Below are 26,617 nucleotides of genomic sequence, written 5' to 3' on the forward strand. Positions count from 1 at the left end.
CCTGCGCAGTGCGCGCCCGCGGCTTCGCGGCCTCTGAACCTCGGGCCGCGGTGCGTCTCGGATGGCGTCGGGCATGGAACCCGGCGGCGGCGCAGACCTTCCGGGCGCTTTCGTGCTGAGTAACCTGGCGGAGGTGGTGGAGCGCGTGCTCGCCTTCCTGCCCGCCAAGGCGCTGCTGCGCGCTGCCGGGTGAGGGTCGGGGACGCCCAGCGCTGGGGGTCTGGCGGGGACCTCGGGGCGGGATGGCCAGGTCCGCCGTCCGCGCCCTCGCGCTCCCGGGTCCTCTTGACGTCCCCGCCCCTCAGTCCGGCGCCGCCGCCTCCTGGTGGGATGCGTGGAGGTGCATGGGGGGCATGGGGGGCATGGGGACTGGGACCAGGGGCGAGCTGCTGCCGACCGCGCCCCGCTTCCCTGCAGCGTGAGCCGGCTGTGGAGCGCGTGCGCGCGCCGCGTGCTGCGGGGCCAGCGCGACGTGGCCTGGGTGTCCGTGGGCCGGACCGACGCCCTCCCCGACGCCGCCCCTGACGGGCACCGACTGCTACGCGCGGTCGCTGAGGAGCTCGAGGCAAGTGGGGCGCGGGCGGGCTGCTGATTGGGCGCTCCGTGGACCCTCGTCCCCCTCCGTGCAGAGTCGCTCCGCGTCACCCATCATGCCTGCCATGGACGGAGTTAACGCTGTTCAGGGACAGTTAAGAAAGTGGCTTGCACCTGTTCCGTGCAGCGGCAGCGCGGCGGTGGTGTGTGGAGTATTTTCCTGGTGGAGCTCTCGATGGGAAGCGCGCACCTAGGCAGGGCCGCTGTGCGCACGGCAGGTGTCTGCGTTTCTGTCTGTTCGTCTCGGTCTGGAGGCGCTCAGGTTCACGCAGGTGCATCCTGTTTAGTCCAGCATACAGTTCTTTCCAGCTTCCCCTGCTCTTTTTTGGGGGCGGGAGAAACCTCGCCCCCCTGTTCCTCGTAGGTAGCAGGTCCGCGCGCTATCTGCTCCTGTCTCTGGCTTCCGCTTCTTCGGGTTCCTGCTGGCCGGTCAGAATCCCAGGAGGGGCTTGGTGAAAGCTTCCTTCCCTGGCATGTAGTCCCAAATCCTATTCGCAAAAGCTGTCATTTGGAAAAATTCAAAAAAGGTTGCCAAGGAAGAGTTCTTTGGAACATCATTTATAATAATGGAAATTAGCACCTTAATGTTTAAAAAGTGAAGTTATTAAATGGTAAAGTTCAAGAGTCATTTAATGGAAAGAGAAAGTGATGTAGTGAAGATGCAGATTATAAAGTTGTTTAGTATAATGAGGGCTATCAAAAATACAAAGGGAGGTAATAAGCTGAATGTCATAAAAAGTTCACTTCAGGGATGAGAATTGTGTGAATTTTTTTTTAACTTTTAAAAAACTGGTAGTTTTCAGTTTTTGGTCACAGCAGGCATTATTTTATAGAGCTTTACAGTTTGTACACTGTAGTGCTGTTCTAGCCAGTCTTAAGTATGGGCCGCAGCTTTGGCACATACCGGGCAGTGTGACTTTGTAAAAGTTCATTAACCTCTCTGGACCGCAGGGTTCATGTTCTAGAAAAACAGTTATTTCCCTATGCCCTTACGGAGTTGTTGGAAGGGTAAAAGAGTAATACATGGTGCATGTGGCACGTAACCATACTAGGGATAAATGCTTTCAGTATATGTCATTAAATAGTCTTAATATCGCTATTAAGGTTTGTAGTATAGCCTTGAAGATGTTTTATATATTATAGTAAACTACCAGTGAGACAAAAACATGTGAACCCTGTGTAAAACATGTGAACTCTGTGTAAAGCACGTGTGCTGTTTTGTTTTCCATATTACCAGGTGTACAGGGTCTTTCGATAGCTGTAAACAAAGTTGATTTAACTTTTTATTAGAACTAAAGACCACTAAGCATTTTATGAAACCCCGTTTGTCTGTCCTTTGGGCGTGGAAGGGTCCCTGCTGGGCTGCATTGTGCTTTGAGGATTCTCCTTTTGAGGTCATCTTTGCTGCTGCTTCTGAGAATTAGCAATGGAAATTCAGCAGTTGCTTTTTGTGGATGCCAGAGAAGAGAATAATACAGTCTCAGTCCTGGACCTCAGATATTTGTTAGAGGATAGGAAAGGCCCAGAAGCCTCTTGGAGTTATTCTGCTGGTTTAGGGCAAAGTCTGCAGTGAGGCCTGGCCCCTTCTGGTGCCACTCTCTGGCCCAGGCACTGCATGCTGAGGTGGCAAGGAGGCCTGTGGGCTGCAGCCCCAGTCCTGGTGTTGCCAGAATGTTTTTTAAGATTCTGGAAACGCACATTTTATGTAAAAATTTTGGGAAATTAAAAAAATTTTGGGAACCAATTTATATTAAAGAAAAAGTTACTTGGCCCCAAGAAATTGTGTCCTTGTGTTCTAATCAGCCTAGAGGCCCCCACAGGTCACCATGCTGTCTCAGTGTCTTACGAGTCTGTCTAGAATGAACTGTGAAACAACACTGCCCAGGTTAGAATGGCGCAACATCTCTCATTTAACTCACGGAAAATGTTGCTGTATGCCAGGCAGTCTGCCATCCTGACAGCGGGGACAGGAAGAGCACAGCAGGGACCTGTGGGAGCAGGGCTTTCCGCTACCAGTAAGCTGAGGGTCCCAGGGAGAAGCCAGTGGACGAGGCCAGGAGTGAAGGATTGGGAGGCAGTGAGGCACAGTCCCATTCTGCACCTTCCCCTGGGTGAACCTTTGTTTTTCAAGTAAGACCAGTAGCATTTTTTGCAGGCACTTCCTGTTTTTGTTCTAAGTTTAAACTCCCAAGGTGAAAATGAATGTCTGGAGGGCTGGGGTGGGTTGGACTTGAAGGAAGAGTGGGTTCCCGATGAGTAAGCTGGGATTTGAAGTTGGGCACAGACACCAGCACTGACTGAAGGAAGGTGGGTAGCAGCCTGGCCAGGTAACTAGGGGACCGTGTGGGTGTCCAGGGACGCGTGGCATCGGATGCTGATTGTTTTCGTTGTAGAATGTTCACATCTTACCGAGGACGGTTCTGTATATGGCCGATTCAGAAACATTTGTTAGTCAGGAGCAGCGTCGGGGCCACGTGAAAGGTAAGTATAAAGAAAGTCTTTGGTTTCTATCCCATTTCCTACTAGTTGTATATCACGCGGTCCTGGAGTCACAGACTCCTGCCGTGTGCGTGAGAATCTCTGAACCTCCCCTCACAGAGCTGTGGGTATTTCAGCCAATCTCTAACCTTGTACAGTTGAAAGAAGAGTTGTTAGAAAGGTACTTTTCTCACTTGGAAAAATAGTAGTCCTCCCAGCACTGCTTTTTACTCTTTGAGCGGGATGTGTACTTGAGCTATTCCAGCCTCTTAGTGCTGTGTTACGGGGTTCCGTTTCCCAAGTGACTGATGGATCCCATGCATGCTTGGCTCACCGAGGGAAAGGCAGCTGAGTACCAGGAGGCACCGTGGCCAGGAGTGGGGCTCCCACGGGTGATCCTGGCGTCATCTGGATTGACTGCCAAGGTTGGGTGCCGTTCAGCTGTGAGGGAGGTCTCCTGAACACAGGGACAGGGTGCACGAAGCCTCACATTCAGCGGCCGAAATGAAGTTTGCTATCACTGGGGTGAAAACCAAATAAGAACAAAACAGCAGAGGCAAACTAATAATGCTGATCAGCTTTAGAATTTAAATACAAAGCAGAAGCCTAAATAGGGAAACTTCCAATCAAGTTTTTCGACTTTGTATAAAGCATGATGGTGTCAAATATTTGCCTTTTTTAAAAAAAAACATTGTTGGATCTGCTCTTACATGGGTGAAGTTTAGTAATTTTGCTGCTGTGTTATTACAGCAAGGAAAAGAATGAGTATGGAAACAGCAGTTGCCCTGGAGAAGCTGTTCCCGAAACAGTGCCAAGTCCTCGGGATCGTGACCCCAGGAATTGTAGGTGAGAGGAATCAGCAATTTGATCATTTCCTCCTTGCTTTAATATGGGTCCGGGAGTTTGGTGAGTTGTACGTAGCTGAGAAGCACATTTGTGTTTCTGGTGGTTGGCGTGGTGTGACACCTGAGTTCCTTAAGTGGTTGCTGGGGGGATTTCAAATTTCAGGGCTGCCCGTGTGAAGCACATGGGCCCCAGCAGCTGTTCTGTGGAGGAGAAGCTGTCATTCTGCCTCTCCACACTGGGAATCGTTTGTGGCATTTTGGGGGTCCTGTCTGTGACTGGGGAGTGGGGTGAGGCAGCCTGGGTCTGTGAGCTAAAACGAGCCTTGCTGGGATCTGCTCGCTTGTTACCAGTGTGAGGCTGTGTTCTCTCCGTGTTTGGCTGCTGGTAAAATTGTTGCTTCTGCTATTTTTGATTTTTCATAGGTGACGGATGGGGAGAGGGTCTGTGGAGGTGGTAGCGCAGGTATAGCGGTGCAGTGCTTGGCCTGGGGCTCAGTGCCACTCCGTGTCCTAGTGACAGGGGTAGCTCCTGGCTGCCATGGACTCTGTCCCTGTCCCTTGGGGAGTAAATGAGTGACGCGTGGAGAGCGTGCAGAGGGGCAGTCAACAGACGGAAGCTGTCACCGTTGTCTTTGTTTGCACTTGGTAGTACTCTGTACTCCATGATCAGCATTTTAATCCTTACTGAAAACTTTTTGGGAGTGGGGAGGGGTCACACCCAGGGCCTTGCACAGGCTTGGTGAGTGCTCAGCAAGTGCCTGGCCTGAAAGACCTGCTGTGCCTCTGAGCGACTTGGATGGTGAGGCAGAAGGCTCCAAGCCCTGCAGGTGAACAAGGACAGATGCTACTTGGTAGGGACTGCTTCCTCCCCAACCAGCCTCTCCCTGCTGCTCAGATGGCTCCCTGGATTAAGAAAATGATAGCAGTGGCCGTGGCTTTCTTTAAACTTTTTAATTGTCCTTAAATGATGGGTCTCATTTTCCCCTTACTAGTTTGTAACGAGTGCTGATACGGAATTCTAGCTCTCCTGTCTGATGTCACTTTCTTGTGTCCTCTGCGTTGTGGCTGCAGGAGCTCTTGCTTCCCCAAACGTGGCCTGATTTCTCCTCTGGACACTTGCAGCCCGGGAGGTGGGAGTGACCCCACTGTGGAAGGATGGGACTGTATGTGACCCTCGTCCTTGTCTGATTGTGCAGCAGTTTTCTCTGCTTCCGTGCTCTCCCGTGCTCTTGCCGTCACCTTCTCAGGCAGGTGGCCCCTGGTATTTTCTTGGCCCCTCCTCAGCATTCTCACTGTTTCTGGCCTTGTCTGAGCCCATTCCCGGGGTCCTGGACAGAATTTCCGTGAGATTATCTTGTTGCTTTTTCTCAGGTCACAGTGTAGTGATTATTTTAAACAGTCATTCACTTCTAGGCCATCTTCCTTTAGGTTGGAAAATCTCCCAGTTTGAGAAAAATGTGTTCATTTTTGCAGGTGTAGATGTCAGTTTTCTTAGTTGAGATAAACTTGACCTGCAGTCAAATGCAGCTCTTTGGTATAAAATGTCCTGAGGGCTGACAGGTTTGTAACCTGCTATTATCAGCACAGATGCGGATTGTTTCCATCACCCGGAGACTTCTTGCCTGCCTCAGTCCTGGTAGTCCATTCTTTTGAAAACCCTTGTTTTGTTCGGAGCATAGAGTAGTTGCCTATTACTGAATGTCACATAAATGGGCATGGTCTCTTTTTGTACTTGGGCTGTTTGACCTGATACAAATGTTTTTAACAGCATGTGTTTGAGAAATCCATTTGTTATGTGTACCAGTGACCCATTTAAAAACCATTCTCAGGTTGTATTTTAGTATAGAAGGTTTGCCATTCTTTTTTGATGGACCTTGTGTTATTTCCAGTTCCTAGGTATTAAGAATGAAGCTGTTACGGACATTTCCTCTGTGGAAGTCTTTATTAGTTCTTAGGCAGCCACCAAGGAGCAGAATTGCTTGGTTTCATTGCTGGTGTATATTTAACTTAATCTGCCAGTTTCCAAACTTGAACTGTTTCACACTCAACCAGCAGTGTAGGAGGCTGCCCCCGCTCCATGTCCTGGCACTAGTGTTGCTTTTCCAAATTCAATAGTTGTAGTTTGAATGTCCCCCACAGACTGATGATGTTGAATACCTTGTCGTGTATTTGTTGGCTATCTCTGAAATGTCTTGAGTCTTTTATTGATTTTTAAATTACAACGCTTGCTGTTTACTGTTGAGTTGCAGGAGCATGCTCTGTATTTTGATAGGTGTCCTAACCCGGGTATAGGTGTTATAAATATTTCCTCTTGGTCAGTGGCCCATTTTTCACTTTCCTAACAGTGTCTTTATGATCAGAAACCTTTTTTAGGGAAATTCATCTTACCAGTTTTCTTTTATGGTTACTATTTTATGTCCTTTAAGAAATCTTTGCCCACCCCAAGGTTCTCATGTCTTCTATAAACTGTGTGGTTTGAGCTTTCATTTAGAATTAACTTATCTGTGTCTATAAGGTAGGAATTTGAGGGTAATTTTTTCCTTATGTTTGTTTAGTTATTCCTTTACCATTTGTTAAAGACTTTTCTTTCTTCATTAAAATGTCTTGTCAGTGTCATAATAAGTAATTGCATGTTTGTGAGTTTGATTTTGGATATTATTCTATTATGCTAGACCATGTCATCTTTTTTTTGTCTTTTTGAGACAGGGTCTCACTGTACAGTTCAGGCTGGCCTTGAGCTCACTTTGTAGCCCAGGCTGGTCTCGAACTTGCAAAGAACTTCCTGCCTCAGGCTCTCAAGTGCTGGGATTATAGGCATATGCCACCAGGCCTGGCTTCTTTTTTTAACCATATCATCTTGATAACTGTAGGTCTTGATTTGTTTTTTAAGGATTGTTAAGCTATCTGGATCCTTTGCATTTCCACATATATTCAACCTGTCAATTTCTATAAGCAAGTCTGTTCTAATTTTAATTCAGATTGTTTTATGGCCTGATACACACATTTTAAAAACTGCTTTATGTTTTGGTATTTTTTTGTGGGAGAAAGGGCGTTATATTCTCAATTTTATTTCCACTTTTAAATTCAGAATATATTGTGTGGCATTTAGTTTGATCTCAACATTACTTTTTTTATTTTGCCCTAGATTTGTTTTTCAAAAGGCCAGATACATAGTTTTTTAAAAGGTAATTTTTTTGTTATACAATAAGTCCCTAACTTACAAACTGGTTCTATTCAAGAAGTACATTTGTGTTGGATTTGTTTATAAGTCTGACAAAGTCAGTCTTATATATTTTTGATGTAAATATACAGTGTAAAGCATAAAAAAAACCCAAATACACACACACACACACACACACAAAACTGTAGATAAGCTATGTTTATTTTTACAGCTACCTCAAAATGGAGGTACAGTACAGTACAGCACTTGATATAGGGGAGTCTGCACAGTGTGACGAAGGGAAGAGAGTTACTAACAGGGTGGAGTAGGGGGCGAGGGTGGAGCTGAGGATCATCAATCAGCACAGGAGATGGCAGCCGAGATGGAATTTCACTCCCGCGTCAAGTTGATGCCACAGGCTTTCTGATGGATTCAATTCTGTCCGCCCTCTTAAAAACAATCCAGTGATGTTTGAGTACTAGCTCATTTTTCTCATCATAGATGACTCTGTAGCACTGGATGGCTTTCTGAACAGCTGCTGAAACCTTTGTGTTTTGTTCTACTTTGGGGTCCTGTGACTCAAAAACCAACAGTGCCTCTTCAAGTGAAGAAAATCCCCTTGCCATTTCCTGTGTTGTGAATCTCTCTGCTTTTTCATTCTCATCATCCTCTTGGCTCTCTCCACGTCTTTTCACAGCACCTCTAATTCCCTCACGTCCTCATTAGTATGCTCATACCAAAAAAGTCAGTTTTACTGTCTAATAATTTTTAATAAAAATTGTGACAGACTAGCTACAACAACTCAAAGAACATGTTGCCTCCCAGGCCCTGCCCTTGTCCTTGCAACTTTAGCCTTTTTCCAGGTAAGCAATTATTTTTACTTTTGTTTCTGTGGCTGTTACTTTGTGCTTCCTAGCAGTCCCTCTACACTGCCGCTGCTTTTCCTCTTGCTTCCGAACATCCTGGGCTCTGATTGAGCCCTGTGCTGCTGTACCCTCTCCCGTGCACTACTGTATCCTCTCACAGTGTGCAGAAATCACACAGCAGCACAGCTGGGACAGGGTCCCGCAGACACATGAGCTACTTCTGGGATTTCTTCGCATCTGCGAATGTTTGTAAGGTGAGGTCTGTTGGTATCTGTGAACGTTTGCAGCTTGAACGTTCGTTAAGTCAGGGACTTACCATACTAGTAATGATCATTTATTATTAAGAAAAAAATTAGAAGGTACAAGTAAGCACAAAAAAAAAAAAGGAGAAAGACTTAAGCAATGCAGATTCACCATTGTTAACATGATGCTCTTAGTGTTTCTGTATGCTGTGTGAAGCAGGATGTGACTGACTGCTGGGCAGCACGTGGGGGTGACAGCACAGATACTTCTGTAAGTGTGGAGGCCGTAAGTCCAGGACCAGCCTGCGTTTCTCCTGAGTCCCCACGCAGCCTTTCCTGTGTGCTCACGCAGCCCTTTCTGCACACAGGTGCTGTCTGTGTGCCTGCGCCTCTTCCTCCCTTACAAGGACACTGCTCCCTGGAGTGAGGGCCCATCTGTGGCCTCATTTAATCTTAACTCTCTGCAAAGGCCTTCTCTCCAGTGGGGGAGCGGGGCTCAACCTATGGGTTTGAGGGGTTAAGGACCGCAAAATTCAGCCTGTATCATCTGCCTTTACAATTCACACCTCGTGACCAACATTTCTGTGTCAAGTAAACACACCTCTTATGTCTCTGTGCTTGGCTTGTGTAATAGCAATGTAACTTTTTATCTAAATGCCAGGATGGGATATTTAGGTTTTTCCTTTTTATTTTCTGTTAGAATTCTGTGATAAAAATAGTTGTGTATACACACACTTCGTATAATTATCAGATATTTCTAGGAAGAATTCTTTAAAGTGGAACTGCTGTGAAAATGTCTGTGTCTTCCCAATGTTTTGTTTAAAAAGCTTCAAGCCACAGAAAGGTTGAAAGGGTGATGCTAGACTGGGGCACTACCCCTTTCATCTGGGGTGAGTGACTGAAACAGTGCCTCATTTGCCTTCCCTTCTGCTTATTCCCTTTTCTTCCCTTCGCTGCATTCTGAAGCACTTGGAAGGAAGTTGCAGGCCTCGTGACAGTCACCCTGCCAGTGACAGCGCAGAAGGAAGCCTTGTACTCCATTAGTGGCTGTTTAGTATCATCAGTTATTGTTTAATGATCTAAATTGCAGTTACGTAGGGTGGGATTGGTTAATTTACACCATTACTGGATTAAATTCAGTTTTTATTGAGTCTGTTCACAAAATTGTTTTGATTTCTTTTTTTTTTTTTTTCTTCCTAGTGACTCCAATGGGATCAGGTAGCAATCGACCTCAGGAAATAGAAATTGGAGAATCTGGTTTTGCTCTGTTATTTCCTCAAATTGAAGGAATAAAAATACAGCCCTTTCATTTTATTAAGCAGTCAAAGAAGTTAACACTAGAAAAACATGAGCTTACTGAAGTGGGTAAGTTACAGTTGCTTGTTAATTGCCTGTTTTGTTTGCTGACCTTTCTGTTTGAGCTCTGATGAGTGGTGGGAGTTCCTCTGGATTAAGTCCGCCTGTGTCACGCGATGCTGCTCTTTAAGCTGGTGATCAGCAGGGGCTGGCTCTGGGCATTTTTTCCTTAAAGCCCAAGGGGACCAGAGATGAAAAAATTTTCCATTAATACTCTGTTGATAATAAATTTGTTTGTATTCTGAATTTTGGAGGAATTCTTGGTCTTTGAATATTTGAGTTTTTTTTTTTTTTTCTCTAAAACTAAAGTGTTTTTTCAGGCATTTTTTTCTTTTTTTTGTACAGATAATCATTTATTTAAAAGTGTTTCCGAAGAAACAAGTTGGTAGTGGGGACTAGGAAGATGGGGAGAGGCACAGCAGTCTCACAGCGGTGGGGAAGGTGTGAGTTGCAGCAATCAGCCTGGTACTATACACAGGCAGGACACAGGCACTGTGGCTGAAGGAGGCGTCGTGGGAGGTGAGGGGTTGCGTGGTGTCCATTTGGGGGGGGATGTGCACTATAGTAAGTGCAGGAGAGCTGCCAGAGCACAGCAGGGTTGCTGTCAGGGTTGGCCTCCAGCCTCCCCTGGGCCTGGGCAGGTAGCACAGCTGAGCTTCCGACCGGGGGCCTGCGCCCATGGGAACACAGGATCAGATAGCAGCACGGGGAAAATCGGTTTGGCTTGTTGGTCATGGAAAAAAAGGATGTCCATATGAGAATAAACCTTAACTATGCTTGACAACACAGAACCGAGAGGGCAGGGCTGTGCAAGGGGGGGGACAGCAGTGACATGGGAGCAGGAGCAGCAGCTCTTGGGTCACATGGGAGAACCTTGAGTGAGGGCTTTGGGTGGTGGATCAGGGTCCTTTGAGGATGCAGTGTGCAGGGCAGGTGTCCTGACTTCTCGTTTGCTCCTCTGCAAGGTGAAAGCAGCTCCTGGCAGAGCTGTGTACCAAGCACGGAGTGAACAGCACACCGGGGCGATGAGGAGACTAGAGGAAATCAGCAGACGGTTAGGGCTTTGTAGGGGTAACACGCTGGCTGTGGGGTTTGCCCAGGAGATGGGGGTAAAGGTGTGGGCCAGGAGCAGCGGGGCTGGGAGGAAAAATTGGGTTTGTTCTGGCTTTTGCCAAAGGCCACGTGGCTGTCACTGTGTCTGGAGAAGTGGTGGGGCTTCTGGGGCAGCTCCTTCCTCTGTCCCGCAGGTCCTGACACAGCGCTGGTGAAAGCTAGAAGGTTCTAAAAGGTTTGCTTTTGTCAGCTTGGAAAAAAACAGTACCCTGAGCCAAAGAAAGCAACCATGCTGGGATAAAATCGTTGTCAGACCATGTTTTCATTTTGGTGCCAAGTATGGATGTGGGGACACTGAGGAAAGACAGCCCCAGATCCTAAAGATGACTGCAGCATGATCTTGCAGCACGTGCTGACTGCATGCGTCTTGGGCAGAGGCATAGGCATATGGTGTTTCTTTGTCACTTTTATTGCTCTACCCCCACCCCCTTTTCTCTCCCTTTTTCAGATCCTCTTCTCATCTCTACAAAGTCTACCTCTTTGTTTCCTTCTTTTATTTTGTGCGTTACATTATTTTCTTGGGTTTCTCATATAAGAGAAACAGTGTGACCTTATCTTTATGTGTCTGATTTATTTAACTTAACATTATGGTTTTAAGGTGTATCCATTTTCCTAGAGATGACTCACATTTACCCCTCTTCGTGGCTGAGTAGTACTCCATTGTGTGTAAATACATTTTCTTTATCCATTCATCTATTGATGGACATAGGCTGCTTGCTTAATGTAGCCATTGTGAGTTGTGCTGCTGGAAACATGATAACCTGGGTTTGTCCAGGGAATGGCTTTCACATAGTACCCTTTATTGAGCTGCTGTCAGTATCGTGAATGTATTCTGAAATGTCACTAGATGACAGTTTTGTCTCTTGAGAGCTGGTTTGTGACTTAATGTTACATATTTCTCAACGTAGATCAGCTAAGGCTTTTTTTTTTTTTTTTTTATTTTAAGGATAAAAGGAGGGAAACATTAACAGACATACAACATTTTACAACATATCACAAGCACAATACAGACAATACAGAGTTACAAACAAAGTGGTAGGGAATTAACAATGGTGGTTGTATTACATATTGATATCTTCAAAGTGGCTTCTCATGAAAACAGATATAGACATGCAATACTGGTCAACCAAAGACTCATTGACAGTTTCTTTCAGCATAGAAACAGCAGATAGAAGAACAACCATGTTATCTATCCTGTATATATATACATACAAAATTTCTCCTTCTTTCCCTTCTCTTTTCCCACATCCCAGAAGCCCTTTACTCTTCCGTGGTTTCCTATCATTTCACAGTGTCTATCATACCTCCGAGTTTAAATTAACTCTTTCAAGTTTTACACTAGTGACACAATGCAGTGCTTGCACATCCTTTGATACAGGATGTGCCTGCCCTGCAGTCCCAGCCTGCATCTTCCTGTGGACATGAAGTGAGGTCCCTTCCTGGGTTCTGTAACAGTGGTGCAGATTCTCCGCGCAGGCCAGAGAGTGAATACTTTAGGTTTTGCCAGTCATAGCCTCAGCGGTCCCTGTGGGCTCTGCTTTTGGGGCGCAGAAGCGGCCATAGACTGCAGAGAGGGATGGCTGACCTGCAGGACAGGAAGGCGGGTGGGTTTGGCTCCTGTGCTTGACAATGCTTATGACAGTGACTAAGATCTGGTATGAAAAGTTCACAGTGAGCAAAAGCAGGGGCCATATTCTGACAGAATTGTCTTTCTGAGAGGGGACTTCGTGTTGGATGTTGATGTTTGCTGGGTAGGCCTTGGGTCTAGCAGCAGTGGTATCTCATCGAGTATCAGAGCATATGCTTTTACACACACACACACACACACACACACACACAGTTTTATATTCCTTTTGGAGACGTCTTACCAAAAATCTTAAGGAGTAAAAGCAAAAATACATCAGTCAAATTTCATAAAAAGCCAGTGTTTATTCACTGAAAATCTGTTTGTGTGCAGGTGACTGGTGACAGTGCCCTACCCCTGGGCCTCCCAGTCAGCAGCGCAGGGCACCAGGTGAGCCACCAGGAGAGGCTTGTAACCCGGGCTCCTCCATTGTGGGGTCCTGGCAAGGTGACAGCTGACAGCCAGAGGAGGTCTGTGCAAGCCTCGGGCAGGGAGGGTATTGTGGGTGTCCTTACCTTCCCTCCAGGTTGCTGACAGAGAAGCAGCAGGAAGTAGAGCTCAGGACAGGAAGTAGAAAACCTGATGCCTCTGTTGAGGTGTAAAGCTGGGGTCCCCACAGCACAGCCAGGAAACAAAGGAGACTGACGTGTGTGGGAGCAGGGACAGAGGTGCTAGCGATGAAGTGGCAGCAACAGGCAGGGTCTCGGCTGACTCTGGAGGCCATGAGGAGCAAGGGCAGTGAGGCCAGGCCACGACCAGGTGGGTCTCTGGCTGCAGTGTGGTGACAGGGTGCATGATCAGCTGTGCTTAGCCATACTGCGTGTACTTTACCAGTAGTGTATACACATTTCAAAACGCTGTCTGCAATGAATAGATGTAATTTTATTTGTTGATTAAAATAAGTTTAATTTTATAAAAGTAGATGTAGGGAACCAGAGACTGTGGTAGTGATTCAGGCAAGAGGCAACAGTTTGGGCTGGAGTAGCAGGTGGTACTGAGGCACTTTGGTAGAGTCAAGGTGACACGTGGAGGTGCATGGGTGGCATTGTGGCTGACTTGGGGCTGGGTGTGGAGAACCAGGTGGGTGACAGCAGTGTCACCAACTTCCCAGTGGATGTGCTGCACAGTACCATTTGCTGAGGTAAAGAATGGATGAGAAGGACTCAGAGTTCAGCTGTGTCTGGGTACACTGGGTTTGAAACAGGAGGAAACCATGAGTATCTGGGCTGTGGATGCAAGATGCCAACATAGGGACCATTGGGTAACAGCAGCTGCCAGTAGGGCAGTGTGTGCTGGTGTCCTGGGCTGGCACTGAAGTTATATCCCTGTCCCTTTCCACCTTGTGCTACACGTAGGGCCTGAGACTGCCTACCAGGGAGGTTCCTGGGTAACTTCCTGGCTTTCTTTTGTTTTGTTTTTTGTTTGTTTGTTTGTTTTTCTTCCGGTACCGAGAATCAAACTCACAACCTTGTGCTTGCCAGGCAGACACTTTGCCACTGAACTAAATCCCCAGCCCCTCTTTTGAATAGCATGGCCTGTTTCTGGCCTGTTGCTTTTGGGATTGGGGATCATGTGTGTAAAATGAAGACTCATGAATCTATGGGCCTCTTCTAATTCTGAAAATTGGTTCTAAAGAAAAACTATTCTGTTAGAATTGGCGAGGGTAGTGCAGAAGAGGAAGAAAGACTTTACGAAACGTCAGAGTCCTTGGTGCTGACTGGTGATAGCTAGTAGTCCCTCACCCCACCTGTGCATCCTGTTTCCTGCCCTCCCCTCTTCTCTGATGTGTTAGGAAGGAAGACTGGTGACCCAGGGAAGTACAAGTGAGGTTTGGAGTTGGGTTTTCTTCCTGTCCAGAAGCCGTCTACTTGGTGACACTGGCCGATTTTAAGTCTATGTTCTGAAAGCAGAGTGCCAGAGGCTTGAGGCGAGGCCTGGCTGCGGTGCAACTGGCTCCTTGGCCTTGCCATTCCTGCTGCCAGCTGCAGCTCAGGACACAGCTGCTTCTGGACTGTGGTATGGTGACTGTCTTGTTTTCATGTAATCATTTAAGGTTTTTTTGTTTGGCAAGTGTCCCGGAAATTGAACCATTCCTTTGCACTAAGCTACATCCTCAACCCCCTTGCTAAAATTTTGAGACAGAATCTTGGTAAATCTCTCAAGTTGCCTAGGTTGGGCTCAAACTTGTGATTCTCCTTCCTCAGCCTTCTAAAGTTCTGGGATTACATGTATGTGATTTTTTTTTTAATAGTAGAAAAATTATAATTGCAACTAAGATTTTGAATGGTATTAAAGTTTATAAAAATGGTAAAATTGCAATTCATTAGTAGTCCTGGTCATCAGCAGTAACATTTTGTTTTAAGGATGTCTTTAATTGTTGCTCTGTGTCTCTCTGCAGGTCTTCTGGATAACCCGGAGCTGCGTGTGGTACTTGTGTTTGGCTATAACTGCTGTAAGGTGGGAGCCAGCAGTTACCTGCAGCGTGTGGTCAGCACTTTCAGTGACATGAACATCATCTTGGCTGGAGGCCAGGTGGACAGTCTCTCATCGCTGACCTCCGAAAAGTATGTGTATGCCTCAGACAAGCGAAATAGTTTCAGATTTTTGTTACTTTGGGTTCTTTAAAACTGGATTTAAAGAATTGCTGATACACTGTCTCCTCTTGCACTAGACATTGGTTAAGGAGCTCAGTGTAACTCTGCTTACAGTTGAATTATACATATTGTCCTTTAAGAATTTTTTCTTAGTTAGATTCATGCTCTTAACATTGGCTTTCAGCTTGTTTATTAAACTCTCCAGAGATAGCTCTGGTGTCTCTGGACCTTAGTATGTCACCTTTGAAACCAAGACATCATAAATGAGGTTATAATGAAAGCATGATACAGCTTTTATTCAAGTACAGAATGGGTTTCATAATCAAGAGCGAAGGTTTAGATAGAAACCAAGTCAAGTGTTTTTTGAGGAGGAGGAGGCTTGGGTTGTTAGGGGACAGTGGTGAGGGTGAAGCAGCTTGTTCTGAGCAGTGTTTGGTTGGCCTAATTGATGGTGGCATGTGTCCTTGTGTCAAGCTATACATGATAGAGGCGATTTGAGTAGGTTGTCAGTGAGCAGGAAGCCTTGGCAGCCCTCAGCAAGTACACAGAAGTCCCATGGCTGGAAAATAGACCCAGTCTGGTTCTTTGAAAACCTGGTTAGACACTGAGCATCTTGAGTCTTGAGAGGCAGACTGCAGCTGTCCCAGGGGGTCCCTGAGGTGTATAGAGAAATTCTGCTGTCTTGATCAGACTGCAGTGACTTCTGTATTTCCTTTCTGCCTGTTTCTTCTTTAAAGGAAGTATATGGTTAAAGTTTATCTTTATGTAAAAAGTTCTCTCAGCTCTTTAGGGTCAGTGCTTTGGAAATCTAGTGCAGTTGAAATCACCCATGGCATTTGTCAGATCTGTTTGATTACAAAACGTTCTTATAAAGCATCTTGCAGACTTTACGGGCACATTTTTAGAAGTTCTGTCCTAGATCTTTCAAGAAACTTTTTTTTTTTTGGTTTTTTTCCGGTACCGGGAACCGAAACTCACGACCTTGCACTTGCCAGGCAGGCGCTTTTGCCGCTGAGCTAAATCCCCAGCCCTTTTCAAGAAACTTTTGTGAAGCTCAAATATTGTGGATCTTTGGTTTTTGTTGTTCAAAGCTTTTGCTTTCTAACAGTATTTCTTCACTCTTAAGCCATTACTCACCCCCATCTCCCAGTTTGCAGTGCTGGGTCTCTCTTCATCTCTCATGAAAATGCATTGGTCTCCAAAAGCAGGACAGTGAAGCCCTACTCCTACCCGACCCCACCCCTCCTATCAGTACTAGTACCGGTTCCTCTCTAGATCTGCGTTGAGGATTTGGGGAAGATGTTAGGATCAGTGTCTAAGAGGAAAGTCAAGTCATCTCATTGCTATTTCTTTTAGCAGTCTGCATTGATGGACCAAAGAAGCAGTCAGGTAAGACAGGGTCCTTGGATTGCCGGTGAGGAAGAAGAGAGGAGAGCCAGGCAGCAGGGTGGCAGACACTGTGTCTCACACACACAGGCCTAGGCTTGGGACTGCATGCTGAGAGTGCAGTGCAGATTTGTCACTCAGACATACAAGTCTCAGATGCCAACCTCTTGGTGTGGCTGTTTGGTATCATCCACTTTTTATACCTAATATGGAAAAATAGATCCCCTAAAATCATCACTCTTTGTACAACACATGGATTTTAATGGGATCTTCATACTGTGTCAGTGGGCAAGAAGCCATTGAGTCAATCCCTGCATTGTCCAGATAAATGTTCAGATAACCTAGCCTTCCCCACCCCGAAAAAGATAATTTGTTGAAACAAGAGATTCACAACTTGGAATAGGGTTTTCTTGCTTTGTTGTTGTTTACGGCAGAGGGTAACTAGGAATTGAACCCAGAGATGTCACACTGAGCTACATCTGTAGCCCTTTTTTGAGACAGCTGTCTTGCAAAGTCACTAAGTTGCCCAGGCTGGGTTTTAAAACTTGAGATCCTTCTGCCTCAGTTTTTGAGAGTGCTGGGATTACAGCTGTGTACCACAGTACCCAGCTTTACAACATGGTATCTACAAGAGAGGAGAGGTCATAAAGTTAAGACTTTAGAAAATGGGATTCTGGGCCGGGGATATAGCTCCATGGTACAAGTGCCTCCCAGGCAAGTGCAAGGTCCCGAGTTTGATTCCTGGTACTAAAAAAAGAAAATGGGATTCTGCTGCTCTCAGGTTGGTTTTGCCACTGACTATTCTTGCTTGCTTAGTTAACCTTTTTGAGTCTTAGCTTCTGCTCAAGCAGTGAATCTTGATCACTGTATGGATTCAGACGTTGAGAAACATCATAGAAATATAAAGTATTTGTTGCTTCCCCACTGAATGTTTCCTGTACTGTATATGCTTTATAGCTGTGTCTAGTGTATACTATTACAATTTTAAAAACCAGATCAGTATAACAATAATGCACTTGATCTGGTCTTTTCTTACCATCATATTAAAGCAATAAACAAGATAAAAAGCAATATAATCATATTTGTTTATGGACCAAACAACATAAAACGTCTAAAAGTTTTAGAAGTTGCCCTCTTTGAGAATTTGATAACTGAAGGTGGTATGGGGGAAGACACCACATAGTAAATTTAAGAAGCTTCATTAAGTGGACAACTTTGTATATATGAATATAACTGTAAGGTTCCTTTTAAGAAAGAAAAACTATTTCTTCTAATAATCCAGGGTGAGTTTCAGAAGTGTTTATGACTATGCGTGGTCCCTTTGTATTTGTAGTTGAAAATGAGTTATCATAAGCTGCCTTCTGCACTCTATGAATGTATTAATTTTGTTTTTTAACCCTGCAATTTTCCTCTTATCTGGAGTGTGTGTCTCAAACTAAGCACAGGCTGCTAACTGGGCAACAGCTCCCCAGCAGTGAATCAAGTGGGCTTTTTCTTTAATACGCCTTTTTTTTGTTTCATGATTAATTGCTGCTTTTCTAATTTTATTTTCTAGGAGCCCTCTGGATATCAATGCCACCGGCGTGGTTGGATTGTCCTTCAGTGGGCTGCGCATCCAGAGTGCCACAGTGCTCCTTAATGAGGACGTCAGTGATGAGAAGGCTGTGGAGGCGGCCATGCAGCGCCTCAAGGCAGCCAACATCCCAGAGCAGGACACCATCGGCTTCATGTTCGCGTGCGTTGGCCGGGGCTTCCACTATTACCGAGCCAAGGCCAATGTTGAGGCGGATGCATTCAGAAAGTTTTTTCCTAGTGTGCCTTTATTTGGCTTCTTTGGAAATGGAGAAATTGGATGTGACCGGATAGTCACAGGGAACTTTATACTGAGGAAGTGTAACGAGGTAAAGGACGAGGATCTGTTCCACAGCTATACAACCATAATGGCCCTCATTCACCTGGGGTCATCTAAATAAAGCAGCTTTCACAGCATATAACTTCGGGTTCTGGCTTTTCCAGAAAATGGAACCTTGGGGTATGTGTATTTGAAACAAAAATAACTTCATCTGTATCTGTTTTCCAGCTTTGTTGATTTGAGATCACACTGAGGTAGTTTTTAACATACGTGAAGCATAACTTTGTACACAACATAACACAAACCAATAATTCTGCATCAGGAGCAAGCAAATCTCAGTGGTTGTGTTGCACAAGGTTATGTAGCTGATGTAAGGTGACTTCAAATGGTGGCGGCTGGAGGATTAGACTTTCCGCATCTACCTGTTCGTACTAGTAGGTGATCTGTTAGCTGAAGAATCTTTATAAAAGAGAAAAGCCATAGATGGCTGAAAAGTTTTTCTCTGCTATATTTCATTTTCTCCAGGTATTTTTAGAAGTTGGACTGCTATTATTGATCTTTCTACTTATATGATAAAAATTAAAGAGCTATTTTTGTATTGGTGCACAAACTGCCAAAGACTTCTTAGATTTTATAAGTAAGCCATTTTCCTCTTTTCTCTCAACTACAAAAGAAGAGTCTTTTTTTTTCCCCCTGTAGCTCTGTATAGCTAATTGGCAGACCAAAAAAATTATAGTACCTTATTTTGGCTTTCTGCCAATAAAACATGCCTTGGGTATTCATTCATATGGCATTTTGCATTTCATTGCTTTTGGTAAGTACATGAAGGATGTAAACTCCTGTGTAGATGATACCTAGAGTGGTAGGTATCTGTCAGCTCTGCAGTCCTGTCACACATAAAATGATGAAAAGTTTGAATTTCTATTTATGCAGATATTTAGATGAGAGGTGTGCAGGGAGAACCATTTTTCCTCAGTATCCAGTCTTAACATTTTCACATGGTGATGGAACTTCTCATTATTAGTTAGGCACGTGTCTCCCAGGACAAAGACAGACCACATTTCTTAGTGTTCTTTACACATGGCATGACCACTTTTTGTCCATCTCCATCCTATTGCTTGGGTGGATCTGGGTGTACACAGCCTGGGTGATACAGAGGTTAGTGAGAACCAGAGGACCCAGGTCCCTGCACCTCCATGGAAGCCTCTCCACAGTGGTCCTGTCTTGCCTGTTTTGGCTGCCTTTTTCTTTCAGGTCTTTGTTGCAGAATGTCGTTAGAGAATGTATGACTGATGGTCAGCACTTTTGAAATGGTCGGGTTTGTTCACAGAACAGTAGAAAACTTGGAAGGTAAGTGAAAACAAATGTGTTAACATTATTTGTCTTTCCAGTTTTAAATCACTTTTCTCCCAAGTTTTTCTTTTTTTGTTATTACCACCCAAGCTGGCCTCAAACTGCAGTCCTGCCTCAGGCTCCAGAGTGCTGAGGTTACAGGTGTGTGCCACCATGCCTGGCTCTCCCAACTTTGACCTTACAGAGTTTTCTCTTGCTCCATGTACATATACAAAGGTTGTTTTTTTTTGTTTTTTTTGTTTTTTTTTTTATAGTTAAATATTTGTGCCTAAAGAAGTTCAGAGATAAATTTTACTGTGAGAACTTTTCATCTGTATCTCTTCAGTCATTTCTGTTTTACTATTAACTTTTCTATTTGACGTCAGTATCCATTATCAGTTAGTGGATCAAAATTCCATTCCTTGAGTATGCTTACTTAGCACTTAGAGCAAATACTTTGTAAATTTATTTCCATCCCTCATACTAACTAAAGTTGGTTAAATAATAGAGGAAGATTTTAAAAACTTAAAATATAAACAAATGGGCCTGAAATTAGATTTTTTTTTGAACTATTCATGAAATATTTCCTTCTTAAAAGAGAGTCTAACTTCTTACTATATTTGATGTGCTATTGAATTCCTTTTAGGTGAGGCTTTAGGTCTTGTCTGTGGACAACAAAATCACTGTGCAAAGTAGAAAGGGGAGGAGTTGGCCCAGTAGAACCAACTGTAGTACTGATAAGAACTTATCCTTCCTGCCTCCCAAGAGACTTTATGGTTGTGTGGAAGGAATTTTAACCAGTTAAAGCTGTATAATTGGTACACTATTTTTAAAGGCTTGCCATAGGCAAAAGTAAATATTAGAGAAATAATTATGGTTACAGCTCAAACCAGATTCCTAGAGATGGCAACCATTATAGTTAATGATTGTTTGAAAAACTGGGATGAGCACAAATAGAGGTTAACTCTGTTTTTGTGTCCTACTGTCAAGTGAAGAGCAGATGACACAATGGTTTATTTAATCAGGTTATTAAAGAATATTGATTTCTGTATTTTCCAAGTGAAATTATTTCTGAGACTACAGTTTGCTTTATAATTTTGATCCAAGTAGGAATCTGAGGACAAGGGACAATAAATGTTGGAATTACAAGATACAATTGGAAAATACAGTGAATGTTTACATTTTTAAAAACATTTATTAAAGACATCGCCATTAATCCACCTTTAAATATTCTTCCTCACTTTGAACACTTATCCCATTGTTCTTGCCACTTTTTTTTTTTTTTTTTGGTACAGGGAATTGAACTCAGGATCTTGCGCTTGCTATGCAGGCGCTTGTACTGCTGGGCTATATCTTCGGCCCATTCTTGCCACTTTTGAAGCAATTCTGGAAGTTGTCCTTTTGTGAGTGTCAGAGCTTCCTTGATGTGAATTAATTCAAAACATTTATTTTTTGAGATGGTCTCATTATGTAGTCCAGACTGGCCTCAAACTTTACATTGTCCTCTTGGATCAGCCACTGAAGTGCTGGGCACCTGGTTCTCATGGCCATTTTGACTTTGGGGAAGAGCCAGTGGTCCCATGGTGTCAGGTCCAGTCAATAAGATAGGTGAGGACACAGCGTCATGTTTTTACAAACCTGCCTACCTATTGGATGACATTTGGAATACGCTGTATTTCTGGTCACATCTTGTAATGAAAGAGGACTTCCAGACGTGCTTCAGAGAGTGGCAAGAACACTGGAATAAGTGTTCCAAGTGAGAGAAAGTACTTTGAGCGGGATTAACAGCAATATGTTTTTTACTATAATACTTTTAAAAATTTAAACACTCACTGTGTATTTTTATCACCCCTTGTAAAACCTAGAATAGCTGATGTATTCATGTGTGTAATCCCAGCTGTTAGGAGGCTGAGGCAGAGGATTTCAAGTTTGAGGCCCATCTCAAAAAGGGCTGGGAATATAGCTTAGTGACAGAGTGCTTGCCTAGTATGAGTGAGGCCCTTGGTTTGATCCTCAGTACCACCAAAACAGACAGAAAACCCACAAAAAATCCCTAGAAACAGATACAGCTTACAAAATGCTATGATGAGAGTGGGGAGGGCCATTAAGTCTAACAAGTTGCTTCACTATGACAGTTTTCTGTTTTTCTTAAATGTGGATCATTTCAGCTTAGGAGGCCAGATTTGCCACTGATTCACACTACAAACTTAACATGAGGACAATTACAGTGGAAAGAAGCTCACATATCTAGTTTCTATGCAATCTGCAGAAGTTTTTGAGAAAAAAAATTATTATTTTCTATACTCTTGAAAATACCAGCCATAGGTTCAGTTTTAATGGAAACAGAAGATTTCAAATTCTTCCCACAGGAAATCATGAGATGTCAGGTGCTTGACTTGATTTTCAGTTGAGGTGGCTTAATGCTAAAATAAAGAAAATACAGTAAGTATCTGCACTAACAGTCTTGTTGCATGAACAAAACTAATACCTGTACTATGTAAAGAATATGTTACTAGAAAGCTGATCTCATGCTAGTCCCATATCTAGGGATCAGTAGTCAAATACTTATAAGCCATGGTGCTTTGCTGTGTATATTGTATTTCTGCCCTGCCCCATAGCTAAATACAGGTCACCAGAACATGCACCACTACAAAGTAAGAAACACTGGCACAAGTCAGCAATGTTATTTGATGAGTTAAATGTTTCGGGTAGATGGAGCGCTTCCGTTTTGTGAACACTCTTATAAAAGGTTTTATTCTGTAGTGACTCATCACAACCAGCAAAAAAGGGCAAGATTGACTAATGTTGCTTTAAAATGCAGATGATGAGGTTGAGAATTAGGACAGCTTTCTCAACATTTTTCTATTTCTGACTAACCAAAAGTCAGTGGCCATATATTTGCATAATAAGCATACTCTGTTCAAAGTCTTGTCATGATACCAGAGTTACACATGGGAATAAAACATAATTGACCGGGAGGACTGCCATTCGTGGTTAATTTCTATCAGAATAGCCAAGTGTGACAAAAAAGAACAATGACTTCAACAATCACATGAAAAGGAGGTTTTGTAAAAAGTTTGGAAAAGTTGCAAAACAAAAATCGACATCCTTAACCAAAACAAGAAAAACAGCCAGATGATGTGTGGTAGTGCACTCCTGTAATCGCAGCACTGGGGAGGCTGAAGTAGGAGGATTGTTGTGAGTTCGAGGACAGTCTGGGCTTCAAAGTGAGTTCAAAACTAGCCTGAATTGCATAGTGAGACCCTGTCTCAAAAAGACCAAAATAAATAAATAAAAACAGCAAACCTTTAACAAAGGGGACAAGATGTTAGAGTCACCATACTATAATAGCAGCATGTGCAGTTTTTTACTATACAAAGGCATACAGAAGAAGGGAAAGTAAGGCCTATTTAAAGAATTGAGATAAACTGACACAATGTCCTTAAGCCCAGATATAAAGCTTACTAGACAAAGACTTTATTTTTTATTTATTTATTTATTTATTTTTTTGGTTTTTTTCTCCGGTACTGGGAACCGAACTCACGACCTTACGCTTGCCAGGCAGGCGCTTTTGCCGCTGAGCTAAATCCCCAGCCCCTTAGACAAAGACTTTAAAACAGCTATCTCAAGTATGCTGAGAGAGCTACAGGAAAATCAGGGAAATGGTAAATGTGTAAAATCAGTTATCAGTAAACAGAAAAAGAATTATAAAGACCCCCCCCACCACCAAAAAAAGAGTACAATAACAAATGAAAATCTCACCAGAGGTGTTCAAAAGCAGATGCAAAGGAAAAAAAATGAGCAAACTTGAAGATAGGACAGTGGAATGCAGAAACGCATGAAGCAGAAGCAAGAAGGAAAGTAAACATTGCATAGAGGACTGGGATAGCAGCCATGTCTCATAATACACTTTTCATATTTCTAGAGCCTGTGTTCAGATAACCTTTATTTCACTTCGTAGTGGCCCTAAACCACAAGTTTAGTGATGCTAGCAATGTTATTACGATATATTGTTATAATTGCTCTATCTTATTGTTCATGGAGCTGGAGATCAAACCCAGGGCGCCACATACGCTATGCAAGTACTCCACCACTGAGCTACACCCCTAACCTTGTTAGTCTCTTAGAAATCAAGCTTTATCATGGGCAACAGAGATTCTTGTCACTTTCAGGGATCATCTCTATAGTATGTACAAATGTATAGAGTATATTCACACAAACTGAGATCCTTTGACATCACTGGTTTATCACACTGTAGGATCTGAGACATGTACATGACTACATGGGAAAAGCCAATATATATAGGATGCCCCTTATGAATACTGATGCAAAATTCCTTAGTATGACACTAGCTAACAGCCCTATAGCAATACTAGGATTGTACACTGGGGGCTGGGGATTTAGCTCAGCAGCCCAGCACCTGCCTGGCAAGCACAAGGTCGTGAGTTCGGTTCCCGGTACCAGAAAAAAAAACAGGATTGTACACTGAACAAATGGGACTGATTCCTATATATATTTTTTCTTACAGAGTCATACATAACCATAATATTTCTAGAATGCAAGGATGGTTCAACATAAAATTGATCACTGCAGTAAACCACATTAAGATGGGGGAGACCTATAGCACCTCAAGTGATGTAGGAAAAGCGTTTGATAAAATTCAGTACTCTTTTGTGATTAAAAACACTAAAAAATGAAACTACATGAACACAAAGCCATAATGAAAAATTCCACAGCAGTGAAAGGTTGAAAGTTTTGTTCTTGTTTTTGGGGTTTTTTTGGAAGGCTAGGTCTTACTAAATTGTTTAGGCTTGAAATCTTGCTGCCTCACCCTCCAGTGTTGGGATTACAGCCAAGTGCTCTGATGCTCAGTTTACATGTTCTTACATGTAGAAAACTCTATAAAGATAGCCGAAAAAGATTGTTTCAGCCAGTAAGTGAATTCACCAAAGCAACAGGATACAAAGACAAGAAAATCAGTGGCATTTCCATACATTAATGAACAAGCTGAAAAGAAAATTGAGAGAACAATTCTACTTAGTATAGTGTCATGCATAAAATATGTGGGAATTAACAGAAGAAAGCTTATACATAGTGAAAACTACAAAACAAGTGAAAAGTTAAAAAAAATACATCCAAGATGTTTCGAATGGAAGTCATCTACAGATTCAGTATAATCTCTCAAAATCCCAATGGCTTTTTCTTTTGCAGAAATAGAAAACTACATCCTAAAGTTGAGATGTAATCTGAAAGGACCCCCCGCCCCATATAGCCAAATCAATGTTGAATAACAAACTGGAAAACTCAAACCTGATTTCAGATCTGATTCTTGCAGACAGACGGATGAACCAGTGGAACAGAATAGACAGCCTAGAAAAGAAGCCTTTCTATAAGATTTTTGACAAGAACACACAGTATTTTCAATGAGGAAAGGATAGTCTTTTTAACAGTGGTGCTAGGTAAACAAGATAGTAGCACATGACTATCAGGGCCTAACCTAGTAGCATATGCCAAAAATAATAAGATGGGTCAAAAATATAAGTACAGGTATTAAAACCATAAAACTTAGCAGAAAATGGAAAACTAAGTGATTTCTTGGATATGACACAATTTGCAGGCTGCAAAAGTGGACCTAACGATTTCATCAAAACTAAATTTTGTGTATGAGAGGATACTATAGTAGCATACAAAAGCAATCCTCGGAATGGGACAAAATAGTTTCAGTTCATATAAAAGGATTTAACATCCAGAATACACACAGAACAAAAGTCTAACAGCAACAACACCTGATTTAAAAATGGCAAAGAACCCGAACTCCAGAGAAGACATCGTGCACATGAAAGATGACCAACAGCAGTAATCAACAGAAGATACAAATCAAGACCACAATGAAATAATACTTTTCTCTGCCCCCCCCCAAATGCTGGCAAAGATGGGAAGAAATTGCCACTTTTGAGCATTGTTGGTGGAACTGTAAAGTGGCACCGGTGCAATCCCATAATCTGACTTCCTATTCCAATACTTGAAAATAAAGCAGAAGCCTGGCGCATATTTGTACACCTCAGTGCAGCAGTGTTCATGGTAGTCAGTGCTGGAAATAAGTGCCCGCCAATAGATGCATGGTTTACAAGATGCAGTATAGCTGTACAAGGGAATATTATTTGGCCATTAAATGGAATTGAATTCTGATGCACCTGTGGGTGAGCCTTGAGGGCATTGTGTTAAGTGAAAGAAGCTACTTACAAAAGGACAGGATGGTGCCACTTGTTAGGTTGTATAATAGTAAAATTCATGACAAAAACTACTTTCAGTCGGGGTTAAGAGTAGGGGTGGTTCGAAGTGTACAGAGATTCAATAGAGGATTGTGAAAAAGCTAGAGATTTAACAGTGGCAGTGACTGCTCACAGAGTACACTTCACTGAGCTGTACAAAGTGGTTAAAACTGTTAAGGCTTAACATTTTTCCACAAAAATGTTTTTAGAACTGAAAAAGAAATCATATGTCATAACTACTTTTAAAACTATCCAGCCACAAGAAGAGAAACTCTTTAATTGCATATTGCTAAATGGAAAAAGTAATGACAGTGGTTGTTGGGATAGAGGAATAAACATGGAGCACAGGATTTTTTTGGGCAGCTAGTGGATAATGTGACATGAACTTGTCAAAGTCCATAAACTACACTAAAAAGAGGAACTTGAACTAAGAAGAGTCCTGGTTAATCTGGTGCATCGTGTTTACTGACAAAAGTAGCTGGAGGGAGGGGAACACATGGGAACTCTGCTCTCTGCTCCTCAGTAGGATCATGTCCTGATAGACCTAAGTGGAAAATATCCTTAAGGAAAAACTGCACACCCCAGCTACCAAATGTGATAGTGTGGCCACACAGCACTGGAGTCTTCAGCGTCTACTCTGGCTCCTGTGGCTTACAGAGTAGAGTACAGTCTGCTGGCCAGCGTCACATGATTGCATCTTACACTGCTAACTCAGGAAAATCAGGATTCAAAGTGCAGTTTCTCGTGAATGCATACCACTTTTGCACCACTGTAAAGTAGAAAAATAAAGTTGAACTACTGTTAAGTCAAAACAAATTGGAGGGGCTGGGGATTTAGCTCAGCGGCAAAGTGCCTGCCTGGCAAGCACAAGGTCGTGAGTTCGGTTCCTGGTACGGAGAAAAA

At 43.4% G+C, this 26,617-nt stretch overlaps 2 protein-coding genes across 4 annotated transcripts in view; one reads left to right on the top strand and one right to left on the bottom strand.

Annotated features, from left to right (window-relative positions):
* On the top strand, positions 1-18,875 carry Fbxo22 (F-box protein 22). Its single transcript, XM_005393464.2, has 7 exons — positions 1-189; positions 418-565; positions 2,988-3,075; positions 3,823-3,918; positions 9,386-9,550; positions 14,677-14,842; positions 17,814-18,875. The coding sequence occupies exons 1-7, from the start codon at positions 62-64 to the stop codon at positions 18,229-18,231; spliced, it is 1,209 nt and encodes a 402-aa protein (XP_005393521.1). The 5' UTR covers positions 1-61; the 3' UTR covers positions 18,232-18,875.
* A 2,873-nt stretch (positions 18,876-21,748) lies between these two features.
* Nrg4 (neuregulin 4) overlaps positions 21,749-26,617 on the bottom strand; it is a 68,910-nt gene continuing 64,041 nt past the window's right edge. For 2 of the 3 annotated variants that reach the window (XM_013518947.1, XM_005393466.2), the window contains exon 7: positions 21,749-21,865. The gene's annotated coding sequence lies outside the window, so the exon portion shown is untranslated. Of the gene's footprint in view, positions 21,866-24,752; positions 24,813-26,617 lie in introns of all 3 variants that reach the window. The other variant, XM_013518948.1, reaches the window with a different exon arrangement.

This window comes from Chinchilla lanigera, unplaced genomic scaffold, assembly GCF_000276665.1.
Source record: "Chinchilla lanigera isolate Chin_1 unplaced genomic scaffold, ChiLan1.0 scaffold00049, whole genome shotgun sequence".
Lineage (NCBI taxonomy): Eukaryota > Metazoa > Chordata > Mammalia > Rodentia > Chinchillidae > Chinchilla > Chinchilla lanigera.

What these genes read in the sequence shown, in the direction of transcription:
- Fbxo22 (XM_005393464.2), top strand. Translation starts at nt 62, where the DNA reads ATGGCGTCGGGCATGGAACCCGGCGGCGGCGCAGACCTTCCGGGCGCT. An exon ending in GCGCTGCTGCGCGCTGCCGG is followed by an intron (nt 190 to 417) that starts GTGAGGGTCGGG and finishes GCTTCCCTGCAG; the next exon opens with CGTGAGCCGGCTGTGGAGCG. An exon ending in ACATGAGCTTACTGAAGTGG is followed by an intron (nt 9,551 to 14,676) that starts GTAAGTTACAGT and finishes GTCTCTCTGCAG; the next exon opens with GTCTTCTGGATAACCCGGAG.